The sequence below is a fragment of the Gavialis gangeticus genome, unplaced genomic scaffold, assembly GCF_001723915.1.
Source record: "Gavialis gangeticus isolate Ggan-Ray unplaced genomic scaffold, GavGan_comp1, whole genome shotgun sequence".
Classification (NCBI taxonomy): Eukaryota; Metazoa; Chordata; order Crocodylia; family Gavialidae; genus Gavialis; species Gavialis gangeticus.
The window spans coordinates 189,151,179-189,163,007 of record NW_017729022.1 but is presented as its reverse complement, the minus strand read 5'-3'; the positions used below and the strand labels follow the sequence as shown (position 1 = coordinate 189,163,007).

The window sequence follows — 11,829 nt, the reverse complement described above, 5'->3', positions numbered from 1 at the left end:
GTTTGTTTTTTTTCTTAAAGAGCCAGACCTATGGCAGGCAGGACAGCCATGGGAAGCCTGGGGCAGCAGGGGAGAGGGTCAGGGGACTCATGCAGAGCCCTCCACACAGTGTGGGGCAGTGGGAGGCAGTGGGTACTGCCCCCTGAATCAGCCAAATCTGAATCCAAAGCGAATACTAGCCGCTTCACACAGGTCTAGCAGACACTACATGTTATGCTCCAGAGTCCTGCTCCAGAGTTAGGCTTTATGTGACCGTTACTCTTGGGCTGTGCTGCACATGATGGCTGCTCCAGGGCCTGGCTGCATGCAACAGCTGCTCTGGGATGTGCCACTGTAACCTGGCACGGAGTCAATGTAGGCCAGAGTGAGCACCATATGTGGTGCCATCAGAGTACAGGCAATCCCTGCTTAGCACTCTTAATCGGTTCCTGAAAAAACAAGCATTAAGCGAAATGAGCGTGAAGTGAAACCAAAAATATCTGATGATCCAAGATGGCAACCACAATTGTTTTTAATGACCCAAGATGGTGATCACAAGCATTGTAATGAAACTCACCGAGCGCTAAGTGAAATCAGGTATCAATTTCAAATGAGCATTATAGTAAAATAGTGCTAAGTGAAACAGTGTTAAACAGGGGTTGCCTGTACCCTCTATGCTCCTTGCAGCACCAGGGGCCAGATGAAAGGGCCCTGAGGGACAAATCTGACCCGTGGGGTTGTATCTTTGACACTTCTAATGTAGGTCTATGCTGGCATCCAGCTCTTGAAGTAGACTTCAATTACACCAAGTAATAAACAGTTATAGAAGATCTCTTCTGAAAGACTGACTTTCAGCACAAGCCTGATGACAAGCTTAATATGTTCAGCACAAGCCTGATGACAAGCTTAATATATTTTTCTCCAGGATTTCAATTAAACAAAGCACTTAGGCACTTGTTTGACAAATATTATAGTCCATCTTTCTTCAGCACAGCACTTAAGCACAGTTTTACTTTTACAAATGGGATGGGACGTTCTCATATGCTTAAGTGCTCAAGTGAACAGGGATGGATTTCTGGTCAGATCCAGGCAGGTATCGAGACAGGGTGTAGGCAGGATTTAGGAGCTTTAGTAACAAAAAAAGGAATCCAGAATAACTCTATGCCAGTGACCAGAGAACCCTATATGTTCTTAGATTCATTCAGCATCTACATTATAAACTAAAAAGACCCCTAGGTGCACAAACGCAGTGAAGCACCCTAGTCTGAGCAGCTGGGTGCTTTACTCCAGTTTGACTCTGATGTAATTAAGAATGGGGTGGGGTGATGCCTAAACTTCACTTATGTCTCTAGAATGGCATAATTTATTAGACAACTTCTTGGCACACCTCACTCACACCAAGAGCACTGAGTTTAGTAAAAGCACAGCACCCCCGTTACTGTCACATGAACAGCGCAGCCACAAGAGGAGATAGTGATGATGTCTGCTTTTTACATAATAGTCTAGTGGTTGGAGCACTCACCCAGGGACTGGAGGCGTGGATTCTAGACCTTTGTCAGCCTGAGGGAGTTCAAACCAGATGTCTCATCTCCCAGAAGACAGCCTTACCTACCAGACTGTACAGTCCTGGTGAGGGCACACTATACCCTTGCTGTTGAAGCTGGACTACTGCAAGCATACAAGAGTCTTTGAGCCAGAAAGAAAATCTTGAAGGAAAGGTTTGGAAGCCATCTGGTCTTTTTAAAACAAATGCAGATATTTCTGGTTTTAACCTCAGGAATGTACAGATCCCAAAAGCTGGATCTAGACCAGAGCAAAATATTGTATGTGGCCATAAATGGTTCTGTTTCCAGCATCAGGGCAGTTAAAGAATAAAATTTTACTCCAAATCATAACCAAGTCAAGGGAACTTAATTGTCTTGGCATCAAATGACATTGTCAGAAAAAGGATTATATATGATGTAATTGCCTGCAACAACAGGACACTGAACTTGCTAACAACAGAGTCCCTCTACAGTTCCTATTTCTAGTTTTATCACTTGTAATGGGAATTGCAAGAATGTTTTAGGACAGCAGGGGTAATTTTTTTGGCTGGTGTGCTACAAATTACCTCCATACCCTTCCCAAATACTACTCAGATGCCCTTAAAATCTTAATGAATTAAATCAGGCACATATTAGAATCAAAACTGAAAATACAAACATATGCAGAAAAAAAAAAATCACATGTATTTTCCACTGTTTATTAAGACCCCAATTTATATTATTAGCTGCTTATTATAATAAAGAATTAAACTAAAATCTGTACATGCTTTTCTCTCTGCCAGCTGCTAGAATTAACAAGTAAAATACAATGAAGCACCAAACACTGTACAGAGCTCCTTGGCAGACTCCACATGGGCTTTTTACTTTGATCACTTTAATTTGTCGCTGCTTATTAAAACTGCCAGTTATTAGCATCAAAAGTGCTGTGTGGATGCTGTACAGCCACTCACACATGCATTGATGAATAACAGCATCAGTCAGACAATTTTGTGCAAGTGTCCTCATCTTTCCTTACTTAATGCAGTGGCCAGAGAAGGGATGACCATCTCCAGATTCTTAGGCTTTTAAATGTTTTTTTTTCAAATTAAAGTAGATTGAAGATCTACTTCCCTTTTAATAAGAGAAAGGCACAGTGACATTTAAATGAAATGCCTGTCATTTGAGCACCTCTGCTAGTCCCTGGTGGGCAGAAATATTTTTCCCCTCTGCAGACTGAGTAAAAATGCCTTATCCCAAAATGCCATTTAGCTCCTACTAAGCATAATCTCACATATGCTCTGAAACGTTTTTACCCTTTTCTTTCTCGTTAAGCAAATCTAAGTGTTGCACCTAATAATTAAGCTGACAATGTCACATATCATTTAAGGGGGTCTTGCAAATGGTATCCATTGGAAGCACCTATTAAATCTGTGTGAAAAATAGGATATTTTGTAGTCTTAAAGCTAAGTTACAATATTTCTGTTTACAAACCTCAGTTGAGGTAATCTTGTTGCTTTCTTCTAAAAATTGCTGCAGAGTAACAACCTCACTCCCAGGAGAACCAGTTTTGATATGCTTTCCTTGATTGTCCAATGTGTCAGGCAACCTTTGCTGGAGCACAGGACTAGACCTGGTGTGACTTTTCAAATACTGGATGGGACTGCTGCTGCTGCTAGACCAAGCCTCAGGTTCATGAAGCAGACTAAATTCCCCACTGCTGTGACTCTGTGGCCTGCTTTGGTTGTTAACTGCACCTGCTTTTGGGGTAAACAGTATTAAGTGTTCTGTAACAGAAATTACATGAACGTTGTTAAACAATACATTCTAAACAATACCTGGACTACTATTAAAGATATTCATAATACTTGTTACACGTTTCTTTAAAATGCTGAAGAATCTAATTTTCTTCCATAAGACAAATCAAGCAGTCTACTATAAGTTTTATACAATTTATTTTCCTAGACTTACCTGTTGCAGCTTTTTAACCTGAATTTTCAGGTTTTCAAATAAAACAATATCCTTCACTTGAAATCTCTTTCTGTCTCCATAGTACTAGATTCAAACCAGTACAATACAGGATTTGTTCAAATATGTAAGTGCATATTTGTCATCTCCTTCTTACTATGTGATCTCTTATACAAATAAGACACCAAAAGTGGAATATGAAGAAAAAAATCTGTCAATTCTTCAACAAGGTTTAAAAATATATATATTTCAGAAGTGATGTTCCTAATCAACTACTTCCCTGATGTTGTACTAGCAGGACAATGGCAATGACCTCATCTATGTCCACTCCTTCCCCCAGTTTTATTTATGGCTTGGTATAGTATGTTCTTCATGTTTTGAGTAATGAATCTGGTAGCTGCGTGTGATAATTTGAAGTGGTAATAATTCTGGTACTCTCTTGGGTAAACAAGAGCTAGAAAAACACATGGGATTGGACTCAATGGCCCAGGAGGCCTCTTCTAGGTCTATATTCTTTATAATGTCAATTTTAGTTTAATATGATTGGCTACTTACAGACACAAAAAAAAACCCAAAACCAAAACAGCACTTTACTTTAAGCTCAGTGTGCCCCCATGCCAAGTGCAGTGAATACCAAGAAGAGGTACTGCGTTAGCTTCACCCATCTTGCCCAACATTTGTATATATCAGGTGTTCCAGCAGGGCTTTTTGGCATTTTACCTAATAGCTGATTCAAGCAGCTATTAGATAAAAGCACCAAAAAGCCCCTCTGAAGCACCCCATATATACAGATGCTAGGGAGCCAAGTTGAACTAATGCGCTTCCTTTTCCGGTAAAGCACTGTTTTGTTTTTTTTCTACGTCTGTCAGCATCCATAGTAACCTAAAAGCAGAATATGACAATAAGTACAAAACAAAGTCCCTTCAACTTTTAACGTTTCTTATGGGAACAGTGCCAAAATTCATGTTTAATAATATAATATGTGTATTATAACTCTTGCTAGTTCTAAACATTGTAACTACATTTTAAGATAATCAATAGTTTATATTAGAAATTGTTGATGTGCCACATACAATCTTGAATGCCAACTACTTCAAGGACCTGTCATAGTAGAAACTATCAAACCCATTAGATTAAAGCCACAGGAAATGAACAAAGCCAACAAAATCCTGCACTCACATTCATCTCTACATTTCTCAGCAAACGGACAAAATCCAGAAAATATCTATCAATTGTATTGCAAGCATTCTTATGCATATGAGCTTATGGGTACTACTCTAACATGTAGTATTCTCCAGCCAATAGCAAATACAAAATCTTGTGGAATGTCCATCACAAACAGCACTAAAATGGTTTTAAAAAATAACAGCGGAAATACTGGGAAAATTACTAATAAAATAGTAATACTATCTAATTTTTAAAGGCAAAGTTTGACATATTTTGAGAGTGATTAATAAATATATTTTGAAGCCATTTCAGTTAATTTGTGTTGGACATTTTACAGATTTTACTGCAGTAAGATTCCAGCAGCACATGCATGCTATACAACAAATTAAGGAGACTTACTTATTTGTTTCAAGTATTACTGAATTAAAATTCATTTTGTGGTTAATATGTATCAGGATATATTTATTTTCTATTTTGATTAGGTTTGTTTAGACATAATTTCAAATTAATATATTGTAATTGCTTCTACTTTGGTATTTACTACAAGCATGTAAAGTTCTACGTTGTTTATATTCATCCCTAATTTAGAAAATGAAAGGCATAAATGTAAAGGGAAAGATGCGCTATGAATCTTTTACAGTAGAGACCATCTTACAGATGAAATCATGGAATGAAGCATATATGTAAATTCACGTACAGCATACCTTTGACATCATGAAGCGAAGCATTATTATTGCTATTGCTAGTGGATGTTCTGCCACTATCAAGGCTGGCTGGTCTGGAAGCTAAATTTAAAAAAAAAAATAAAAAATCAGGAGACAGCATGATAAACAAAATTTTAGCAGATGACACTACCTTTACATTCTGATCACAGAATGCTCTGAAGCAGGTATCATGCACTTTTCACAGGCTGAACATGCCCACTGTGAACAAAGTGTTGTTTCTTACAGATCAGACAGCGAAGGGATTTCCAGGCAGTCCAAGAGGACACTTTAGAAAAGGGCACTACAGGAACAGTAAGGTAACAAGGAAAAGAAAAATAGAGTGCACGTTTAGAATTGAGTAAGATTTGTTAGTGGGAAACCAGGATTTCATAGATGAATAGAACAGCATGCAGAAAGCTGCTTGTGATTATGTCACTTACAACAGATCTGACAAGGAACCCTGCACATTGTTGAAATGCCACGAACAGGAGCAAGAGCATCTGCACAGTTAATGTCCTGCACTCCTATCCAATACAAGGGAGATACTTGGATTAACACTTTCCAGAATGTTAAATCAAAATACTTTATTGATGTTTTGCTTATAGTCATTTAAATGTTTTTCATAAAGTAAAGTAGTTTCAATTTCACTTATTCTAATTACTTCTATTTTAGCTTTCACTTTGCATTTTTACTCAATGAAAATATGAAGGAAGGAGAAATTTAGACTAGTGAATCATTATTTTTTTTAGATTGAAGAGGAGTCTAAGTTAAAAGTTCTATTTCATAATTAAATCCATATAAATTTTAAAATGTACAATACACTTGGATCCTGTTCAGATGCACTTTATAGATACTTCCTATTAAAAATATACAAGTTAGCTGAAAAATTGCTGTACAGAGAAAGGAGGGAAGTATTAGGTTTGAAGAAATGATACCACAGTTAAGTGATATGCAAATTCTAGAAAACATGCTCACTTGTAATGTTGCCATTCATTGTTTTTGTGCAAACTTCTTTAGCATTCACATAATGTATCCTTAATTTAGTACTTTATTAAAGTTCACATCTTACCATGAACTCTTGATCCTGTACTAGAATCATCACTAATACCTTGTGGACTTACATCTTCAAAGGATGTAGTATCTACATGTAAAAGACAAAGCAGGGTGTTAAATAAAATTAACTGAGAAAAGGTAATTTAAAAACTGTCATCTGTAAAATGTAATGAAATAATTCTTTTCAATCCATTCCATCTTTATTTATGTAGCACTTCTGTGGGAAAAAAACAAAAACCCCTGAAGTATTTTACAATTAGAACAATTAAACCCATTCAATTACTTCTTATTACTGAAATTTAATCTTTCACGTTATTAGCTGCTGAGGAATGTAAAACATGAAGGAACAAAACCATGATTCATATAAAATCAATGTTACTAACATAATCACATCACGGTGCAAAGAGCTTCTACCTATACCTTTATTATTTAGCAACTGCTTGGATCTGAAGCCTGTAGAAGAGTTGACAGTTGCAAAGTTGATAGCTGTAGTAGAGAAGGCCATAGCTCCCAATTCTTTTCTCCTTTTACCCGTAGATATATCATCAGGACCCTCCAGATGCTCAGAACTACCTGTCCATTGTCCTCCTGCTAGGACCATGGACTGCACCAGGTCATTCATGGCTGGGATGCAAATGAAAGCAAATGAATCAGCATGGTCAATGTATTTGTTTTCATTCTTATTTTGTATTGCAAAATGTTTGATATTTGTCTAAGCATTAAAGCATATTGAATACTGAAAGCTACAAACACAGAATCATCCATGTTATGACATGCAATCAGCTCAATGAATGAAAAGTGTTAAGCACCAAAGATTTCTTTCAGTTCAGATATGATTTTTTCATTTTATTAGGAACGACTGCCATGCTTGTGCTACAATGATAGGCAATGTATGAGTCAGAAGCTTTGATATGGTGTTTTACAATGACAAATGGAATGAAAAAGGGTAAAATGGGCAGAGGTGCTAATACAGTTTCAGTGTTGGCAACAGCAAGGGAGTATTTATTCAGTGCTGGTAACTTTATTACTGCCAGAATACTGTGTCTTTTTATTATATGATATTATGTAAAAGGATGAGAAAAGAGATGGCATTCATCTTTATTGTACAATGCTATTTCTACCCCGTCATTTAAAAAAAAAACAAACCCCAGATTATCATGGTAGGAAAAAATATGACAAATATTTTAAGAGCAACAGACCTTATATCCTTGCATTATTTTTCAATCAAAAGATTCTTTAATAAAAAAAATAAGATAATTAATTAGAATGATTACAAAAAGCGGAATTTAACTAAAATTTCAAACGATCTAAATTTATCAAGTGCTCTGTGAATTTATATACACATATATGCACAATGTGTATATACAGTAAATATGTATATAAAGATATGTAATCACAATACACTGAAAATATGTATGTGTATATGTAAGTGTGTATATATATATATATTATATATAAGAAGTGAGCATCGCATATTATATATTTATATTAAGTATATTAGTATATATACTTATACCAATATGCTTATACTAATATATACTATTCATATTTATACTTAATATATATACTTATCTTAAGCATATATATAAATAAGGTTTTGAAAAAAATGCTCCAGCTCCTTGTTATATAGCAGCAGGACTTGCACCTTGCAAAATAGGGAAAATATAGCGCAGTCCAGGGGAAAGGTTAGTGAAAAATTAGTAATGGAAGCCAGTGTAGCCATTTAAGAGAAGCTGAACTGTCATAAAATCTTACACATGGAGCGACGGTAGAAGGCCTTCATTTTGTCTTTTTCCTTCGGTCTGTTCCTCAAAAAGGGCAGTCTTTTCAGTGCAACCACTTTTATGTCATAGCATGAGGAAAAACGGAAACAGGGAAATGAAAGAAAAAAAGGGAGAAGAACAGATGGAAGTTAAATGTTGAAACTAAGGACAGAAATGAATGTTGAGTTTCAGCTATGTATGCTATGCTAAGATCTATCATTTTCATGCTGCTGCGTGACAATGAAATATGAAAAGTATACTGTGAAACCTTTAATATACTCAGAAAAGCACTGAAGACCAAGGTGAGGAATGCAATATACTTTGAAAGTTCTAATTTCCCAAGTTCCTGAAAAAAACAGAAGGAACTTCTCTGAAGAGAATCTGTATAAAATAAGTAACAAATTTTCTTTGAATGTGAAATTTTTTTTGAAAATTGACTAACTTGTAGGATTGATAAAATATCCATTTTAAAGTGTTTGTATCTTATTACTTGCTACTTATAACATCAATGCCATTTCTAATTTGATTTTCTACCTAATTTACTTGTATTCTAAATTTTTAAACAGTATTTACTTGTTATGTTTTGTACATATTAATATCTCTCCCTCTTTCATTTTTGCCTATACACTTCTTTCTAAGGTACATATGTTCAAGGGATTCATGGAGTGTAGAACGTTGTAGTTATTTCCTAGAAAAATCCACTAATCTATGAAATCTATGCTGGTAATCAAGATTTATTGGCTGATATGGTACCATACCAAATGTCTACTGGAAACAAGAACCAAAGAGAAGATCCAAAGACAAATATACACAAAAACCAAAATTGGGGGTGTAGTTTGACAGAGATGAAGGAATCAGAGACAAAATAAAATAATTCATGTAATGTCTGCAAACAGCATGAACATTACAATAAATATTATAAAAAGCAAAAATCACAAGTTACTCCTGTCTTTTGGCTGGACTTCTCTGCAGCAGTAACTTGTTACAAGCAGACATAGCCAGAGAAAGAAGCCACATGCAAACAATGGTAATGTAAAGACAAATCTCAGACAGAACGGGTCTTAGAAATTATTTGTAGGTGCTCATGTATGTACAAGCCCTAGCTTCAGTTGCATGCATATGTGATGCAAAGCCCACCAGCTCAGAAAGAGCTACAGGTTTTTGCTCTCTGAGTTTTATAGACACAAATTTTGTCATTAACATTAGTATTTTTGTTGAAACAATGACATGCCTACATAGCATTTTTTTAAATATACATTTTCCACATTTTCAGACACTTTTGCTTCTTCTACATTTCTCTCCACAAAGGGTCTCTATATCTGTGTTTGCTCTATATTTTTTTCAGTGTAAGGAGTGGTACTTCAACAGAGAAATCAAATTTCCTAATTTCCATAATGAATTTGTACAGTATTTCCAATATAGTTTCCTATAAAAATAAATTAATATTAGATTTATGCAAAATTAAAACAAAAAACTACTAGATGAAATAAAATGTACCCACCTATCTTTTACCACAACAGTGATGGAAAAAAAATACCTGCCATAAGTGATGAGGAAATGTTTTTGTATTTAAATGGATGCTGCTAAGTACTTTTTAACCTATTAAAATCTTTCTTTTGCATATCAAGGCAAGACTGTTTTTGGTCTGCACAGGAGTACACAACAGGAGAGGAGGTAATGATGGCAGCCATAATAATATGGCAGGCAGTGTAATTATCACAGTTCCAAACCAAATTTCCAAAGGAGAACTGACTAGCAGCTAAAGGAAGATCATTAACCATGTTTCCTTATCACCTTCTGCTCAGCTGAGAGGACAATGTACTATATACCTATGAATTTTGAGAGAATTTTTGCTGCACACAACCAGAACTATGAGACCATATTGATTCAACTAAACTTCATTTAGAGGTCTCCTCTGCAACATGACTCCTAAAATCTAGCCTCAAATATTACAATAAAACCAAAAGGCAGCATATTCTACAACTTCCATTATAATGAAATATAGTTTTATACCATTAAAACAATCAACATAAAGAAAATGTTCACAATTCCAAATTACAAAAGTGTCTTGACCAGAGAGAAGTTGCAAAACCCTAATACAAGTCAACTTTTTAGACCCTGACATGGGTCAGAATTGGAAGAAGAACAGGAAGCATTGTGACCTACACAGGAAACAAGTATAGTAAATATATTTTCAATATTAGATTGCTAAAAAAGGTAGAGAGGTTAAATCCTCTGTAAAGAAATCACATTTTTTATCTACCCCTGTAAAGGGATACAGTTTTATTTAGCTGTCTGCCAAAAGAATGCATACAAAACCAACAGATTAATTTCTAACAGAAATATAAATAACCAGTTTTAGATTGGTTTTCAGGGCCAGTAAGTCAGAAATAGATAATTATGTCCTTTGTCATTCACTGTCACCAATCTGTCTTAACCCCAAACAATTCAGGCTCCTTATAGTGCTTATTTTCTATAGCTTTTCATATCTCCCTTGGCAAGTCAAAGATTTTAAGAAAGAGGGTTAAGTACCCATGAACAGTAGTTGCCACTGTCTTCACATGCAGGGCTAATGGCATCACAAAGTCTAGCAATATGAAACATTATGTACTGACCTAGTATGCTCTGTCTGAGCCTCTTGCAACAAAAGTTCCTCTATTAAAAGGAAGCCTTTTCAGGTAAAATTTTGCTAGCACTGCTTAACAATTAGTTATGTGTTCTTACAGAATGAAACCTTCCTATCTAAGCATTTTAATCACTATATTTTTCTGCCTCTCAGGACCAAGTGAGGAGGACATTTTTTTGGTATTTCCTAGGTTTCAGAAACTTATGGAACTGGGGATCAGGCAAGCATAAACATACTGTCCTTTTTGACATCTGACTATGTCTGTCAACTCTCAGATACAGATACTACAATGGAAAGGGGCAGGCATAGATCTTCAGGTGGTTTTAGAATGCCCCGATTAATTGTAGGGATTACAATTACACCACCACTCCTGCAGGTGACGATGCAGGCCCACAGCTGATAATTAATCTGATGCTTTAAACTGAAAGGTGGAGTGGAGGGAGGAAAAAATCAAACTTCCAAGTCCTGATGTCTCTGCACTTTTAAGGGCTTCTTTCCTCTACATTTTTCAATGCTGTCTTGGTCAGTAGTAGAAGAGAGGCTATAGGAAACCTTTTGCCTACTGTTACTGAAAGCTAGCAGGCAGCCACTAAACAATTGGGTAATCTAATAAAAATTCTTGACACACAACTACTGCATCTTTACAAAATATGAATGTATCCAAATCAGCTATAGGCTACGAGTGGTTATTGGTTGAGTTACTTCAAGTTATTACCTATTTTTAGCCTCTATAAATCATAATAATTAGTTGTTAATAATTTAATTATAGCAGTTTTTTTTCCAAATGAAGTCAATGTAGGAAATTTCAGTGGATTTTAACTACAGGGAAATTCTGAAAAGCCTGTGTAATTCCATTATTAAGATAATTAGGAAGGAAAAGACAGACAAAGAAGCAACATTTAATACAGGAACACAGGCCTGGAAGGAGCTGCCTGGGCCATTGACTGTACTTTCCTCTGTCTGCAGGCAACTATTTACCCAAGGGATCCCGCAAAATCATCACTTCAAACCTTCACAGGATTACAAGGCACAAAACCAGAAGCAAGATA

At 35.8% G+C, this 11,829-nt stretch overlaps 1 protein-coding gene across 9 annotated transcripts in view; it reads right to left on the bottom strand.

The window, feature by feature from the left end:
- Window positions 1-11,829, bottom strand: part of CCDC88A (coiled-coil domain containing 88A) — a 248,444-nt gene that overhangs the window by 23,414 nt on the left and 213,201 nt on the right. For 2 of the 9 annotated variants that reach the window (XM_019516673.1, XM_019516679.1), the window contains exons 27-32: window positions 8,147-8,230; window positions 6,812-7,015; window positions 6,408-6,479; window positions 5,779-5,862; window positions 5,339-5,419; window positions 2,994-3,286 (exon numbers count right to left, since the gene is read on the bottom strand). In XM_019516673.1, coding sequence (XP_019372218.1) covers window positions 2,994-3,286; window positions 5,339-5,419; window positions 5,779-5,862; window positions 6,408-6,479; window positions 6,812-7,015; window positions 8,147-8,230 — 818 coding nt within the window. The remainder of the gene's footprint in view (window positions 1-2,993; window positions 3,287-5,338; window positions 5,420-5,778; window positions 5,863-6,407; window positions 6,480-6,811; window positions 7,016-8,146; window positions 8,231-11,829) is intronic. The other 7 variants (XM_019516678.1, XM_019516680.1, XM_019516675.1 and 4 more) reach the window with 6 other exon arrangements.